This window comes from Epithele typhae, assembly GCF_022376455.1.
Source record: "Epithele typhae strain CBS 203.58 chromosome Unknown BXZ73scaffold_168, whole genome shotgun sequence".
NCBI classification, from domain to species: Eukaryota; Fungi; Basidiomycota; class Agaricomycetes; order Polyporales; family Epitheliaceae; genus Epithele; species Epithele typhae.
The window spans coordinates 1-16758 of NW_025954359.1; the positions used below are offsets into that span (position 1 = coordinate 1).

Here is a 16758-nt window from a genome sequence, read left to right on the forward strand (position 1 = left end):
CGGGTGTCCTCTGTGAGAGACAGGTCGGGGACTTTCTCGCCCTCCCAAACGAACGCGATGCGGCAGGTGAGAAGGTAACCGATGACGGGCTTTCCAGGCGTGTCGTAGTCACGGACTTTGATGACTTCCGGACAGTCCAGAACTAAGTGCTGGTACAAGTACTCATCGACGTCGCTGAGGTACTCGGAGGCTAGGGCAGGGTGGTCGACATCGCCGTTGCCGTACGCGCGGACACTGAGATGGCGAAAGTGTTCAACGCCGAGTAGGAAGCCTCCGATGTATATGGACATTGATATTGCAGATGGGCGAGCTCTAGTGCGGTAGATGGTAGGAGGAGAGCGAGTGGCGGGAAGTGAGATGCGGAGAGGAACGCGGTACCGTCTGGGCGCCCAATGCGTTCGATTTCCGCCTCGTGCTCGTGGAGCAGTTTCGAACACGGTCACGTGGTCGGCCGAGGCCGGCCGCTGGCGCTCCGTCCCAGCCATCCTCACTTGATTCTGACCACCTTCCTCTCAAGGACCACAAATATTGGTGCGCGCAGGCTTCATTGTTCTCGTCACACATATAACGCCTCTCTCTCCGCCATGAATCCGCAACCTGCTCTCATCATCCCCCACTCTTCTCAACCCTCCCCTCCACTACCTTGCCATGCACCCAGAGGCCGTGGGGCTCGGGGGGGCGCCCCTCCACGTCGTGGTCGATCAGTGACTGTTAACGACGCTGCGACACACAATGGAAATCAGGGAGCCGGTTCTCCCAACACGTACGTTCGACCATTTCTTCGCCGCCCGACCTCGTCCACACTGACGCTCAATCACAGATCGCACGCTACCGCAACCAGACCGGACACGCCAACCATCCCGGCTTCCGAGGTCCCGCCTGTCGCCACTACGTCCGCCAATGTGCATGGAGAAGATGCGCAGGCACACACTTTCGAGGCTCCAGATCCCGAAACGGCCAATCCTCTCTCGCCGCTCGCAGAGCTCTTCGAGGGCGTTGTAGCAGATGTGATGGCTGTGAGAGCGACCTTTGTGCGTTCTTTATTTTGCCTTTTTCCGCGTCCTTGACCTATTAATCTTACGCTGGGCGTACAGTCCTGCACGTGCGTATTTCACGCTCATGCATTATCCTGTATTGACTTATCGCTTCTCCAACCCTTTTGTCCAGTGCCAAAAGAGCCGCCAAAAACATTCATCCTAACTGGAAAATCCTCGGCGGCACAGAATCCAAGCTAGAACAGATACGCATCCATCTGGCGAGTACATTGCTGTGCCTCCCGTGCACTTCATCTCAGATCTTTGTTTCCTTCTCCACAGCGCGTCAACGGCTTGTTGTCAGCGGCTCAGGCTCCCGCCACTGCGACAGAGCCCGCGGCGGACCCACCGGTCAAGCCTTCTCCCCCACAGATTATTCTCAAGGCCGCCAGTCCCTCAAACGCAAAGGCAGATCCCCCCGGTTCACGTGTTGAACCGAACCGATCGCCATCCGATTCGGTGAGTAGTATCACACCAAGACTGTGTTCGGAAACCTCGGTTCTGATGGTCTCCCCAGGTTCCTCGTGAGACACACGCTGCCAATCCACTGAAGGAATTCCCGGTTTCCATCGATGGCGCGCTCAAGACTCGCGCCACTGGACTACTTATCGAATGCATTCAACTAGTTGTAAGCACGATTATATTAGATATACCTTCTTTATTCACCCGCTCATTTATATTCCGTCTACTAGGTGCTTCGGTGAGCGGTTCGCGAAGCTGTAAAGCAGTTGGCCTACGTACTGATGTGTCATTTCTCTGCAAAGCTGTACGCCTCGGAAGGGAATCGAGAAAGATCTCCACGAGGTTCTCAACCTGCTCTTGGACGCCAAACCTCTTGAGATCCACCCTTCTGCACGTCGACTCGTACGTCCCCTCGAGGTTCTCTTGGTGTATCGTCCATCTCTGACACTCTTAATCTCGTCGAAGACCTCTGTCCAAGAGCTCAAGGCATGCATCGCTCCGTGGCTGTGGGAGGCTGCTGAAAACATCACTGTCATGAACACGACCAGTGAAAGCGGCCTAGAATCGGTGCTGTCCATGGTTTTCTTCTACTGGATTCCTGCTGTTGCGCGGTTGGGGGTGCACCCCCATGCTCGTATTCTCAAGCTCGCTAAACGTTCTGCTCTTACGGCAGCTCCGTCCTCGTTCAACACCCCGCCTTCTTGCAGTGCTTCTGCCAGGACGCCAGGCACCCAGACGCTGTCCCTAGACGAACGCCTACTCGACGGCAATGATGCAGACGACAACACCTCGTCCGAGGATGCTGACTCGTCTGAGGATGCCAGCTCTGACTAGGACTACGAATGCGGCCCAGTCGAGTATGTCGAGGGCAGCGTGACCGAGGATGAAAGCTCGAGCTCTGGTCCCGACGCTCAACGTAACATCTCCACCGACTCGTACAACAGGCCCGTTGACAAACACGCTCCCGGACAACGCCCGGCCTTTGTCCCCGATTTCATGATCTACGTCAAGCTCCTGGACGGCTCCAAGAAGCCTGTGGTCGCCGTCGAGGCCAAGCACTCCACCACTAACCACTTCCGCCAGGTTAAGTTGTACTTCGAGCATTTTCCACACGACAAGGACATGTATTGCCTGGCGACTCGCATCGCCCCGATGACCCGTGGTCCAGGAATCCAGGTCGTGCTGTATCGCCGGGACTTCACGACGGTGACTCCTACCATCATCAAGATGCATCCTGCATCCGATTCGACCAAGCAGTGGTTCCGCCTGACTGACGACACGTTCCTCGAGCAGTTTCTGCGCATTCGAAACCACTTCGGGATCTGGCCTAATGAAGATGATTGAGTCTCTTACCGGCCAAAGTGCCTACAAGGCGGTGAGTGCATTCGTTCTGTCGCCTGCGCGTGGTCGCTGATCTTGAATGAATGTGCAGCGCGTCTCTTGAACTATCTTTCACATCATCTCCACGCTCCTTCTGACATCTCTCCGAATCCGCACACCCATCGCTCATTCAGTCTCGTGATTTCTTTTTGTTTTTCTGACCTGTTGCTGACGCCTTGTCTCACTCTCGGTCTGCCGTACCGTCACATCACATCCAGCCTCGTTCCATCGTCCTCACACCGGTTGTGATCGCCAGGAACGCGCGGACGTTGCAAGCGCGCACCGCCAAGCAATATTCGAAGACGGGCACGGTCGGGACGCTGTTTCTCGATTTGTATCTCCTACTGGCAATACATGTCCTCTCACTCAATGTCTAGTCCCAATGTCTTTTTATCACGCATATTACGTCTCTCGTACTCGTAATCTCCTTCAAACGCTTCTTACGTCCCGGTTGTCCTCCGTTGCATCCGCGAGCGCGGAGGTGTCGACCGGGGGCGCTAATATCGCTCCCAGCAATACTTAGGACTCGCTCCTTGGACCCAGCCGGTCACCACAATCGGATGTGAGTACTTGAGTACCCACAAGTTTTCATACAGTATTAGAGAGGTTTGGAAAACGGCAATTGCGCGCGATTGTAATCCGTTGGGACGGACCCACCGCTCCACGGCATCGCGGCCCGCTCGAAAACGCCCGTCACCCATGTGCAGCGTGACAGGCCTTGGTGAGGTTCGCGCTTGTGCTCTCATCTCGTCGTCACTCGTCTGCTTCCCGTGGCTACCTTCATAGTTACATGGTGTCCTGGCTGCAAGTTGAACTAGTCGCTGGATGCTCAGTTTGGAGGTAAGGGACCGTGTTGTCGCATCTCTCGCCCCGGCGCTCGCCTGGCCCGGTCACGGTGGCGTCACATTGGAGACGGGACTCCAACGCGCCATCACTCATTGCAATCGCGCACAATTGCAATTTTCCAAACCTCTCTATTGTGCGGATACTTGGAGATGGAGCAGTCGGTACTTGCAATATGACTTGCGAAGCGAACAGCTGACGAGGATATACAAAGCGCCCTTTCATCATGTCATCTCACGGACAATGTCGGACCGACCACGGGCCGCGCGGCACTCCACATGCACTGTTTGATCTCGATTCGAGCGTTGATCTTGCTCTCCTCCTCCTCCTCCTCCTCCTCCTCCTCCCGTTGGCCTCGAGCAAGCTCTCTGCTTCGTCACCCATGCCGTGCGACGGCCAGGAATGTCTCACGAGGCGCACTAAAATGCCTTCTGGCTTGCTTCCCTGCATCATCCCACATCCCTGCACATGGCAACGAATGGACCCTGATAAGGTGCGCCAGCTCGTCAGCCTCGCATGCCGTAATTCCAGGCGACCCCGCACCGGGCACCCCAACTTGAGGCCGAATTTTCATCCCCGCCTCGTCCACCCACCACCTCCCGTCCCACATGTCCTCCCGGAGCGCAATCGGCCGGCAGAAGTGGGCGACCCCTGCCGAGCCCACCGACCGCAATCGCCGTCGCTCCCCACGTGGCTCGTCCAAAGACTCCAAGGGCAAGGGCAAGGACAAGGACACGGACAAGTCACACTCGTCGTCCCACTCTCCCTCGACCTCCCACACCCCCGCGTCCCGCCGCGCCCCCTCCGTCGCTTCCTCATCCTCTTCCTCCTCCCGCCCATGGTCGCGCCCCCACAACGACTCCCCCGTTCCGCCGCTCCCGGCGGAGCCCGCGATCGCGGTGTTCGGCGCGTTCGATCCCGCGATGTTCGCCGGCGACGCGCGCAAGGCGCGCGAGCGCACCGCCTCGCAGTCGGCGAGCACGGCGAGGACGTCCCGGACCACGTCCTCGTCCTCCGGCGGCCCCAACCCCACACCTGGCGGGGGACGGCGCGCGAGGGCGGGGCGTCCGACTCAGGATGCGGCCCGTCCGAAGACTCCTCCGAGGTCGCATCCCGAGAACCAGCCCCCCACGGCGTCGACGAGCAAGCTGTCGCCGGTTGAAGAACGGGAATACAGTTGGAGATCTACTGGGGGAGTGATGGAGAGCCCGGAGACACCTACCGCAGCGACGAGGCACGCCGCGCGGTCATTCCACCCCTCGGAGGAGTCCTGCGAAGCGTCAAGTATGAGCTTCGTCAGCTCGCACGTCCAGAGGGAATCTTCGGTATCCACGATCACGACGATGGGCGGATCGTGGAGAGAGCGGCGGCAGCGCGACGCCGCGACGCGTCCTGCCCCCGCGGAGTGGAGGGTCGACTTCGCGCCGTCCTGGTCGAGGCTGGTTCACCCTGGGCGGAAAGTCGAGCCGCCGCTGGAGCGCGTGAAGTGGCCACCAGCGGAAGAGGATGTGAGCGTGGTAGACGGTGCGTACTTGGTCCATCCCTCGCGTCCCTTCGCTCCATCTCAGCACGGGCTCCCTTGCTCGCGCGCAGACCGTCCCCTCGACCCCGCCATCATCCTCGTCGACCACAACCTCCGCAACCCCCTCACGCACGCCCTCGAGGTCCTCCTCGTCGCCCACGACGGCTCCACCACCCGCCACGACCTCGGCTCCTCCCCCGTCCCCCTCGCGCTCCACCCCTCGCGCCCCTCGCTCCGCCTCTTCCACCAGGACCTCCCCTGGTTCCTCTACGTCGACCCCGCGCCCTCGCCCGCGCCCGCGCCGACGCTCACCCTCGCCGCGCTGCTCACCGCGCTCCACGCGCACCTGCACGCGCCGATCGCGGCGGAGGACTACTACAACGCCGCGCTGAGCCACTCCGCGCGGGTGTGCGTCGCGAGCGCGTGCAGCGTGCGCCGCGGCGGGTGGTGGTGGTACGCGCGCCCCGAGGGCGTGCTCGACATCTGCCGGATCGACTTCCTGATGGACCGCGGGAGGCTGTGGGGGCTGCGGAAGGTCCTGGGCGAGGAGGGCGAGGAGGGCGAGGGCGTTGGGGGGACGTGGGAGGTCCTGACGGCGAGGTATTAGGCGCGAGTCTTGAGGGTGTGGTTCTGAGGTTCGAGGTCAGTTCTGGATCTGGGCTCTCTGCGCGTTCCTTCCCGCGACCTGCGACGGTAAACGGCAGATCTCCAAGAACCTGTGCTCCCCAGCCGAGAGCGTCGGCCACACCCTCCCGCTTGACACGGCCCACCCAGGGGGACGTACGTTGTCGCTGTGGGCTGCTGGTCGTCCACATGCGGCCGCCCTCTACGTCTCCGCCTTCTTGGTGCTGTTTCAACGCCGGCGCATCCCCTTCGAGGCTCGCGCTCTCCCGCTTCGGCCGTCGCCCGAAGTCGCGCGCCGGCGACGGCCTCGAGGGCGCGCAACCTGTCGAAATTTCGCGACCAGGGGACGGAGAGGACACGATCGAGACTCGCGCCGCCGTGGTGCCCCCCGCTTCTTGTGCGCACTGCAGTATGTGGTATCGCCTGCTTGTATGCTCCGCTCATGCTACGGCTGGCTGAGGAGAGGTGTTGCCAAATGTCTACATGTGTTTCCTTCGCTTGGACTGTTTGCCGCTCTGCATGCCATATCCCGAGCGGCCCGGCACCGGTCCGATGCATGATGTTGGATCGCGTGTCGCTGCTCCTCGTTTCTTTCCCTCCACTTACAGCGTCCTCGGCCGGGGGCACGCTGCTTCAAGGACGTACGCTGACCTGGAGCAGTAGACGATGCCCGTCCACGTCGACGGCTTCCCGCTCAACCCCGCAGAGATTTGTCTTCGTGCGCGCGTGCGCTGAGGAGGAGGACGACCATCGTTGCACTGCGCGCGGTCTCGTACGTGAAGTTGCAGAACAGGCCGGGGCTCGCGCGCGACTGCAGGCACCCGAAATGTCAGTCGCGGGCGACTTTCCCGACCTCGCGCCCACTCAAGACGGCCGCGCGTTCGTCGCTGTTGGTTCACGCGCAGGAACGGTTCCCGTCCCACCGATATAGTGTGTGTTTATTTTGCCGTAAGGACGTTCTGGGGTCGACCGCGCTCACGGTTGTCGCCACCAGACTGCGGGCGGCCGAGGAGCAAAGCGCTTCAAGACGATCCCCAGGGACCACGGAAAGGTGGTGTACGAACCTGGACAGGAGGATCACTAGTGCCTTTGGGAGGCGGGCGCCGGGGAATGCGTGTGGGGGTGGGGTCAGTTCTACGCGGTGAGTGCGCTCATTTGGCTTCTGCGGCGTGCGCGTGCTGAAGCGAGGATCTTCGATCGGCAGCCACTGAAGCCATCCTCTCTGTGAGCTTCGGTATAGCCCTCGTCGCCGTTCTGCCACCCTCCACGACGCTCGCTCGCGTGGAAATTGCTCCCGTAATGTTTTGCATGTTTCTTTGTGCGTGTCAGAGTGGGTTTCCTATTCTGCGTGCTGAGACTCCAAGTGCACGATCGGGTGATCGAAGCCGTTGTCTCCGATATTCGCGCTGCACAAGCGCCATCAGGAACAGAAGCCACACCAATGGGCGGTGAGTATAACTCGTCCAAGAAAGGAAAATCTTGGCGGTTTCTCCCGCGAACAGCCCACAGCAAGCACCTGCCAAGCGGACGGACCCCTCGCGAGCCACATGGGTACATGAGGACCCCTGATAATAGCGCCAAAGGTCGTTTACCGCGGGCCCCCCAGGCTGCGAACCAGTGGCCGAACATGTGTTCGGCCAACGCTTCCAAATCGGGAAGGTGATCTTGGGCGTTTATCATGTTCGACCATCGAGAGTAAACGGCCTCTGGCTCCGCTCTTCATCGCTCCCCATCCCCCTCCTACTGTTATTGCGACCTAGCTGCGAGATAATTCACTAGTACTCGTCCATACTGGCTCTCCTGCGCTTCTGAAGACGTGTGAATACTATGGAGGGAGAAGTGCCCGTGACCTTGGTCGTCACCGGCGCCGGCGGGCCCCCGGGCATGGCGGCAGCAAGGAGTGCGAGCGAGAGCGCGAAGTAGGAGATGACAACGGTGCGCGCGTACATGGATGCCGAGGCTGAAGTTGGAGGCGAGCTGAGTCGAGGAGGCGATTCGAAGGCGAGGACGAACTGGTGAGACCGGGATGCTTGCTACGCGGATCTTATGCACACGCAAGGTGCGATGCAAGGCGGGCGGGCGGGGTTCGACTGGGTACACCATCTTCACACAGAGAGCCCGACGTCAGCTAGGGCAGCCGCGCCGACCCGCGCCCGCGTCCGCGCCGACGGATGTGTGCAGCACCAGGCCTGTGTAGTGCAGCAAGCCTGCGCAAACAGCGTACGCGTCTCCACTCTCCCCGCCCCCTGCAATACCAAGCCCGTTCTGACTTCACTCCGCAGGCGGACGACCCGGTGTTCGGGCTCCTGCTCGGGCGGCTCGGGATCGTCGTCGACGTGCTCGTAGGGGTCGACTGCTCGCCGATTGCGGTCGTTGGCCTCCGAGTCGGCGGCGGGTCGTGCAACTCGAACGTTGTCTGCTGCTAGAATAACGTCGTACGTACACTCGGTCTCTTTCGTCGCCCCCACGCGCTGACTCTGCTCCGTAGGGCAGCCTCATGTTCACTGGCTGCATCGTCATCATCCTCCAGGCACACGACGCATCTTTTTCTCGATGGCACGCTGGGAGAAAAATGTGCTGGGGGAGTGCTGGGGGTCACGTCGTTCAGCCCCCAGAACTTTCCTGTTGGTCCTTCAACATATTTGTCATCAAAGCGAACAACTGTTCGTCCTGTGCAGCGATGAGGCTGCTCATTGAGGCATGATCGTGTCCGAGTCTGGACTGGTTATTCAAAGTCATTACATGGATATAAGCAATGTACTATACGGCGCTTCTGGGCGGCCCAGCCCACATAAGCGCTTGGCCGAACAAACCAAACGGCCTCACCCAACCCAGACCCCCTTCCCCCTCTGTAGCCGTCGGTAACGGCGGTACGACCCCCTCATGTTGCCGTCGGTAACGGTGATACGAGCTCGTACGAGCTCCGGTCATGTAGACCGTCGGTAACGGTCGTACGAGCTCCGATCATGTACCCCGTCCGAGACGGTCGTACGAGCTCCGGCAAGCGACACACACCAGAATTGTTGTAATGCATTTAGTACGTAGCCACGGCCGTCCTGATCACATACCGACTTGTTTTACGGCCGTACGTGCGGTGGTTACCCCGCGGCGATGCAAACACTGCCGGAGCTCGTACGAGCATGTACCCCGTCCGAGACGGTCGTACGAGCTCCCCAAAGGCGGCACACATCGGCATTGCGGTTATCCAAGGCAATCTCGGCAGTGGCCTCGGTATTGCAAATGCATGGACAGGTGATGTTTCCCTAAGGGCTTCCGTGGTGGTGGTAATAAAACGCGACCTATCAGTAGCCGTATTCAAGTGACGAGTAAAGAACAAGTACAGCTCTACAACCAGGAAATCCTGGTTATTACCCGAGGTTGTACGAGTGTGTCCCCCGCCGAAGACGGCTGTACGAGCCCTGTCCGCCGGAAAACATCGGAATTACGGTGGTGTATGAAGTACATTGCCGCATATTTCGGTTGGTCCGTTGGGCTACGGAAAGTACTGCTGCCTGCTCGATCCCCTTTCATTATCCTGTATTTTGAGGCTAACCCGTAGCGATAAGACTAGTGTACGCCATGCTCCTGTGTCTTCTTCAAGTGCGGCTCCTTTCCGGGTCTTCCACAGGTTCAAGTGCGCACATGGTTTTGAGTAATCATTGATACCGATAATGTGTTCGGTATTGCTCGTCATACGATTGAAACATACCGTCAGACGTCAGGTTCTGTGTTCACATAGCTAGTCCATTACAAAATACGAAAGCATTATGTATACAAGGCACGAAAGCATATTCGAAACATTGCAGTACTTCACAAACCAAGAAAAAGCCAAGTGTCATTTAACCTCCGTATCATGAGTCCGCGCTATGTTCACGCTCGGAAACGTGCTTCAACAAGCGTTTGAAGGCGGGAGGAGCAACTGAATGCCCAGGCTCCTCGATATTCATCCTCTCATCGGTGGGACCCATGGTAGGATTCGCCAGCTGGCGCGTGAAAGCCGGGGGTGAGGACGAGGAGGTTGAAGGGACGGCCAGCCTACGTGCGAACACCGGTGGCATGGGTTCCACAGCACTGGACAGTGTGCGAGTGAACACCGGTGGTGCGGAGGTCGGTGTTGGAGGGCGGGCCAGTTGCCGGATGAATGCCGGTGGCGAAGCGTCGGCAGGTGCGAGCGTTCGCATGAATACCGGCTGTGACGACGTCGGTTTGGACTCGACGGTGAGCCCTCGTGTGAAAGCCGGTGGTGGGCCTGGGACGGTCAAGGATGCCGACGGCGACTCGAGTGTGCGGGTGAATACCGGCTGCGAAGAGGATGTCGTCGACGGAATGGCAAGCCTTCGGCTGAATACCGGAGGAGACGGTTCGGCAGTCACGGGCATGGTGAGCTTCCGAGTGAATTCCGACAGTGGAGAGTCGGGCCTGGAGGAGCGCGCCAGCGGTCGCGTAACTGTGGACAGGGGGGAGGACGACGAGACACCACCCATCAGGCTCTGCCCTCCGGGGGGGGTAAATGGCTTTGATGGGGCGGTCGAGGAAGACGACACTGGTTCGAGTGTCCGCGTGAACACCGGCGGCGATGTGGAAAGGGTTGTCAAAGGTCGCGCCAGTGTCCGGGAGAAGACTGGCGCAGCGACCGAGGCGGATTCCGGCGGTACTGGGCGGTCATCACTCCTGAGTGAAGTGTCCAGTTGGCCCAATCCACCGAAAAACCCAGGTATCATGCATGTGACCTCCTGTGGGGGCGTAAAGGGGTCTACTAACCCGCCATACAGGTCAGAAAGCCGCTTGCCACTCTGGAAACCTAAGGCCCAAGGTGATGTAGCGGTCGAGGAAGACGACGGTGGTTCGAGTGTCCGCGTGAACACCGGCGGCGATGTGGAAAGGACTGTCAAGGGAGGCACCAGTGTCCGGGAGAAGACTGCCGGTGGAGAGGGCCAGTCAAGACGGCAGGGCGGATTGGGGGGAGTACCGGTGATACCGAGTGGCGATCAGTCTGGTCGGAAGTGGCCGGTACTAGGGTACGCGTAAAGACTGGGAGTGATGGAGGAGGCGCCATATCGGTCGCCAGTGTACGGGAGAAGATTGGCGGTGGGGAGGGGGATCCTGGGCCGGCGGAGCCTACCGAGTGCGATACCGGTGATGCCGAGCGGAGATCTTCCCCGTCGGAAGTGGCCGGTAACGACCCACTCCGTACTGTGTCCTGCGACTCCCACAGACTCAGCTTCTCATCTTCCAAGATGACCGGATTCTGAAAATGATATCATGTTTAGAGATGTAGGAGTGACTTTCATCTAGACTTACATGAGGGTGGTGGTCCAAGATGGCAAAGAGGACTTCTATGCGATGTCTTCGTGCTGTTTCGCTCGAGAAAACCGTCAACCCTTCCAAAAGGTTCTTCAGAAATCCTACAGCGATAGCAAGCCCAGACAAGACGGAGGCTTCTTGATCTTCATCCCCACGCTGATATTTGCGCACTATCCAGTCGGTGCGAGTCTGGCGCACCGACACTTCCACCGTGTGAGCGATCCGGATCGCAGTGCGCATGGCGATCTCGAGTAAGCCATCGTGGTCGTGTTGGGGGATGCAATAACCGATTCTGATGTCATCACCTGCCATGTTGATGAGTACGAACACCCACTCGCCGCCAATATACCACGGGAGGCAGATGATGCTGTCAGTAGCGAAGTCACCTCGAGCGGCGAGTTTGCCGAAGAGGTCGACCAAGTCTACCGGTGACAGTTGCGTCACGATAGGGGAATAGACGTGGAGGGGGCGGGTGAGGCGGTCGGTATGACGCATCACGATAGCGACGACTGCGTCGATCAACTCGTCGTTGAGGTCACGGTCGTCCGTGGTCAGATGCGAGAAGAGGTCGCACCATGGGTGCAGCAACGCCGGCAGGTCGAGCATTCGGGCAGTCTGTACTTTGACGACCGCTCTGTCAACTTCTTCTTGTCGTCCAACTTCGCTGAGCCACTCCAGTCCACGCTCGACATTGGACCGAACCGTATGGACGTTGCGCAGACGTCGCCACAAGTCCAAGAGCCAGAATGGTAGCGGGGTGCCGCGATCGCCGGGATGGATTACCGAACGGAAGGTGCTCGGTAATGCCAGAACGGCATCTTCCTTCGGTATGTGGACGGCAGTGTCGGCAGAGTAGTGGTCCACGCAGAAGACCCAAGGCGGCAGGTCTTCCGCGGCGACCGGTGGGGTGCTTGAATACGAGAGCGGGCTCCCGGCAGCCCACGGCCGTGGGGCCACCCCAGAGCAAAACTGCCGGCTGAGAAGCTGGCGGACAGTCATCGCGTCTGAGGGGATTAACTGTTGGGTCAACTTCTTTGGCGCTTTCTTTGTCTCCCAGTTTGCGAAGGACACGTCGAGGATGTCCTCGTACTGGGTGTTGATTTCAGCATCTGCAACCGAGGTCAGCCGTGTGTGCAGACGTGGCATTGCCGGCACCTACCGCCGACCGGTGATGGAACTAGACAGGACAGGGAATAAGATTTTGGTTGTGGGACTATACAAATGCACATTACCTAGGACTCGAAGGTTGTACTTCATTGTTTTTCTTGCAGTGGCGTGGATTGAGATAGAGGGGGAGGTTGAAATCGTGCGAGAGGGGTGAGGAGGAGGGATGAATTACGTTTGGTTCGACTGTCGGCAGTGACCGACCTCCGCGTGTGATCCCGATACAGATCGGAGCAGTTTTACGTCAACGATGGCATGTTGAAAGACGTGGCGCCTGCTGTGTTCAAACTCTCCCACTTCCAACCACCGAGTTGACCATCTGCACACGCGCCTCTACCTTCTTATCACCGCATCCCACTCTCTGCCTTGCTACCGAACATCTCCCGACATGTCCACCCACCCATCCGAGAGCGACATGCTGACTGTGCGCCATGCCGTCACCGAAATCCACTACGCGCTCTCTCGCCGTCCGTGTCAGACCAAGCTCGGGCACGAGAATATGAAGAACTGGTACAATATGTTCTTCGCTGCGCTCGACAAGGCCTACGACTTCCAGGCGCAGTTCAAGTTAAACACCTGGCCGCGCTACACCCTCGGCGCCTTCTACGAGTACGAAAAATCCCGGCACGTCGCTGGATACGCCGGGTCTCCATTCGAGATCGTACCCATTGCCGACACCGCGGCTGCTCAGAAGGCTGGGTACAATTTCGACTTGCACATAGTCGGTAATGACCACGGCCAGATTGGACTCTTGCCGGAGCAGGACGTCGACCTTAGTTGGTGTGACATCGGTAAGCATCCGGCTTTCTTTCCTCCCATCCATATTCTCTAATCTCAGGTTTGAGTAGAAGCCACAGTGACAGACTCACAGTCGACGGGGGATGGTGCGCTTTATGTCTGTTCAGTATCGGTAGTACCACTGATGATTAATCCCAGGAGCTAACAAGTCAAGCACCACGAAGTCCGGAGCTGCGAAGAGCACCGAGGGTACGAAGAGTGCCGGGGTTCCGAAGATTGCCGATGCTACCGAGAACACCGGTAGTTCAAAGACTACCGGTACTACGAAGAGTGCCGCTTCTCCGACGGCTTCCGGTGCTACGACGACGGACGTGAGTTCCAAGACCGCAAAACCTGCGAAGGGGGCGCGCAAGAGGTTTAACCCGAGGATGTCACGGCCCATCAAAAGTAAGTACCGGAAAAAATCATTCAGAATAGATCTAATTGTATTCTTAGAGCCTGCTGAACCGGCAAAGCCTGCGTAAGTACCGTACTGTGCCGGCATGACGTTGCGAATTACGCTAACACCGCCCCAGCCGTCGTCAGCTGACCAAAGACAAGAAAGGCAAGGGTCGGGCGACAACGGTAGAGGTGACTACCGATGACGATGTCAGCAACGAAGAAGAAGAAGACGACGAGAGCGAGGAGGAAACCCCTCTCCAAGGTATGTGTGCCGTCGGTAATCACAGCCAAACGTATTTACTCGCTATCACTCAGATGTACGAAAGACACGTTCGATCACCAAGAAGGCAGTGTCTTTTGCGACCCCCACGACGCCACCGCTGTCCAAGACGAGGCGGGCGACATCAGCGGCACCGGAGCCGCCAAAGAGGACCACCGCTACGCCGAAGAAGAGGGCGAGGAGCCAGAGTCGTGATGTGACGAGGACTGCCGGGACGAATTCCGGTGATGAAGACAACGCTCCGTCCGGCGGTGGTAGCGGCAAGACCACCACCAAGAAGCCAGTGAAGCGAGTCCTCCGACCCGCTCATCCCGACCATGTCGCGCCGGAGAAGAACTTCGACCCGTTGCCCGACCACAAAGGCCGGATCCCGGTCTATGTGATTCGAAAGGACGGAGTGAGTCGCCAATGTGTTTCTCTCATAGCCGATTGTACTTACCGTTTGAATGGCAGCCAATGGCACACTTCCGGTGTGGACGTTGCAAGGCTGCCGGCACCGACTGCCGGATCCTCATCTTCGACGGGTCGTACTGCAAGTCTTGCCGCACGAAGAAGATGGCCTGCGACCTCTCGCCCATTGGGCACGGTAGGCTCGGCGCCGCGGCATACCGCTCATACCGGGCCTTCGTTCAGTTGGCGAACCCGGCGCGGTATCCAGACCCGGTATTGGTTTCTCGTTTGCTCTTGGCTCTCCAGGACTCGGGACTCGCGGACTGGTTCTTTGACTGGTACTGGGACTTCTACGAACTCGATCTGGCGACGCGGCAGAAGATGATCAACGACCCCAAGTACCACATCGACTTGCATGTGGCGGAATGGAGGACGCCCATTCGGAGGATCGCTGGTGACGTAGAGGTGATGCCGGTACGCAGCAATCTCAGTGGTTCTTCACGAGGGTCCTTATCATTTTGTCATTTTGCAGAACTCTGAGGACTACCCGAAACCCAGGAGGGGAAGGAAGTCTAACACCGACAAGGATACCGGTGAGTACCGGTCCATGTTGTCCTGTTCGGCAGTCGGCAATCGGCAGTCGGTGATCTTCCGTCGGCATTCGGTGCTTATACCCAGATATTCCAGTGCCACGGCAAAAAAGCAACGAGATCGACGAAGACGATGCTAGCGACGGCGAGCACGATGACGAAAAAATGACCGAGGCTGAAGGAGGTGAGTAACTCCACTTCCTCTATTACACGCTTGGCCGGATCTATCACTGGTGTGTCGATGTTCATGTCTTCGGCATAGGATACCACAGCTCTTCCGAACGTGCTGCTAAGAAGAGGCGCGTTACCGGAAGGTCGAAGTCCGTCTCATCGACGCAGTCTCATGTACGCCCTCCGTCACCGGCATTGGATCCGCGCAACCAGCCACCTCCACCGCCTGGTATGTTATGCTTCCCCTAACCTGGCGTCGGCTTATACGGCGCCAGGTTACAACTTTAGAAACGTTCCATTGACAACTCGCGTTCCAGTGGACCCCTTGCGCGACTTCCAGCCAGAATCACTGGTGGCCGCTCCCACCATGGAAGCCACTATCCGCGCGATGCAAGCGCAGATCCACGAGATGGCGCACGAAATCGCGGCTCTGAAGGCTGCTATGTATCCTAGTAAGCACCATTAGTTTGAATTACCGGCATGCTAACAGAGCGGACGTGTAGATAATACCGGTAATATGTTCGCCGGCAGTCAGTTCATATGGCCGGCAGTCCCCACCGGTACGTCCGGTAATGATCACTCCCTGCGTATCATCGGCTGATAACGCTTTCACTAGTGAACCCCTTCGCCCAGTATCCGGCTGGATTCACTGCACATGGCGGAGATGAGTACACACAGAACGGTGGCTACTTTAACCCTCAAGCCCACACCTCTGGTATTCCCGGTCCCAGTCAGCAGGGTGTGCCCGACCCTTATGAACGCATCGCCAATCTCGGCCAGTTCGGCACTCATAAGGATTTGCAGTCAACGTCGCCTTCTGGTGCGTAGTTTGTTTTTTGCGCGCCACTTTCGTGCTCAACGTCTTATAGGCTCCGTGCCAATAGACTGGTCGGACAGCGGCCTCGGAGTCGGTACAGGCAGTACCGACGGTACTGCCGGCAGTGCCGGCAGTGCCGGGGGAATCGGGAGTTCGGTCTTTGTCACCTCCTCCGACGCTCACACCGGTATTGGCCTTGCCGTCCTGCTGCCGGCACATCTCCGACTGTGACCATCACCTCTCATGGTGCTGACTCCGGCCCTTCCCCTGCTGGTCCAGAGCCTCTCGCTGCCGATATTCGTGGGGTGGGCACGTCGCCTGTTCCTCGTCCGCACGGGCACGAAAATAAGACCGACGGCAATGCACATGTGGATGTATCCTCCACGCCCCACGACACCGATCTTGGCAAGCCTGCCGAAGCTGGCGTTGACATGGTACCCATCGTGACGCGCACCGATGCTCCCTCCGGTGCTGCTGACGGACTCGCCACCAGAGATCACAGGGAGGCGGATGCTGAGACCGATAGGGAAAGCGATCGCGATGCGGATGGGCAAGAGGAACCTGATGAGGGGTCAGGCGCGGGTCATAACACCGGCAGGACTCCGGTGAAGGAGTTGGCGAAGTTGCCCGAGGATGCTGATGGGGCGCAGGACATGGACATCTCTGCATGAGTGGCTGTTCTTTCGTTATACTATACCTACTGCGTTCCCTCCTCATAATATGTATTCCACTTGAACTGTTCATACAAGCATTCTGTGCAGTGTGGGAGTCATGCCGCCGCGAATAAGCACGATGTGGTGTGTTTATTGCTGTGCCGGCCTATCGTTCCACGCGTTTTCACCTTCCGAGCGTGAGTGCCGAGTTCTAGGACTCATTACCGAACGCCCATATTCTTCGTTCGGCACTCAGGGAGCACTGTCGGTAACACTCCCGACCTAGGTCGGCAGCCATTCGGAGACAGCGATCAATTTCCGAGCATGAATGCCGAGTTCTAGGAC

At 58.6% G+C, this 16758-nt stretch overlaps 5 protein-coding genes across 5 annotated transcripts; 4 read left to right on the plus strand and 1 right to left on the minus strand.

The window, feature by feature from the left end:
• Positions 1 to 648: 648 nt before the first annotated feature.
• On the plus strand, positions 649 to 2840 carry BXZ73DRAFT_83205 (uncharacterized protein; the record flags this gene model as incomplete). Its single annotated transcript, XM_048023880.1, has 9 exons — positions 649 to 696; positions 744 to 763; positions 821 to 1031; positions 1317 to 1493; positions 1552 to 1662; positions 1727 to 1734; positions 1799 to 1898; positions 1962 to 2151; positions 2350 to 2840. 9 exons carry the CDS (start codon positions 649 to 651, stop codon positions 2838 to 2840), a joined length of 1356 nt encoding a protein of 451 aa, XP_047871072.1.
• A 1487-nt stretch (positions 2841 to 4327) lies between these two features.
• Positions 4328 to 5848, plus strand: BXZ73DRAFT_83206 (uncharacterized protein; the record flags this gene model as incomplete). The annotated part of the gene is made up of 2 exons (XM_048023881.1): positions 4328 to 5243; positions 5313 to 5848. 2 exons carry the CDS (start codon positions 4328 to 4330, stop codon positions 5846 to 5848), a joined length of 1452 nt encoding a protein of 483 aa, XP_047871073.1.
• Positions 5849 to 6691: 843 nt separating this feature from the next.
• Positions 6692 to 8291, plus strand: BXZ73DRAFT_108527 (uncharacterized protein; the record flags this gene model as incomplete). The annotated part of the gene is made up of 2 exons (XM_048017169.1): positions 6692 to 6754; positions 8148 to 8291. The coding sequence occupies 2 exons, from the start codon at positions 6692 to 6694 to the stop codon at positions 8289 to 8291; spliced, it is 207 nt and encodes a 68-aa protein (XP_047871074.1).
• Positions 8292 to 9900: 1609 nt separating this feature from the next.
• BXZ73DRAFT_108528 (uncharacterized protein) lies at positions 9901 to 12426 on the minus strand (the record flags this gene model as incomplete). The annotated part of the gene is made up of 6 exons (XM_048017170.1): positions 9901 to 10519; positions 10627 to 10783; positions 11053 to 11113; positions 11167 to 12278; positions 12329 to 12346; positions 12402 to 12426. 6 exons carry the CDS (start codon positions 12424 to 12426, stop codon positions 9901 to 9903), a joined length of 1992 nt encoding a protein of 663 aa, XP_047871075.1.
• A 295-nt stretch (positions 12427 to 12721) lies between these two features.
• On the plus strand, positions 12722 to 16431 carry BXZ73DRAFT_108529 (uncharacterized protein; the record flags this gene model as incomplete). The annotated part of the gene is made up of 15 exons (XM_048017171.1): positions 12722 to 13124; positions 13182 to 13217; positions 13270 to 13518; positions 13567 to 13591; positions 13647 to 13774; positions 13828 to 14189; positions 14246 to 14656; positions 14715 to 14775; positions 14870 to 14956; positions 15035 to 15172; positions 15261 to 15395; positions 15447 to 15503; positions 15560 to 15763; positions 15813 to 15947; positions 16040 to 16431. The coding sequence occupies 15 exons, from the start codon at positions 12722 to 12724 to the stop codon at positions 16429 to 16431; spliced, it is 2823 nt and encodes a 940-aa protein (XP_047871076.1).
• Positions 16432 to 16758: the final 327 nt, after the last annotated feature.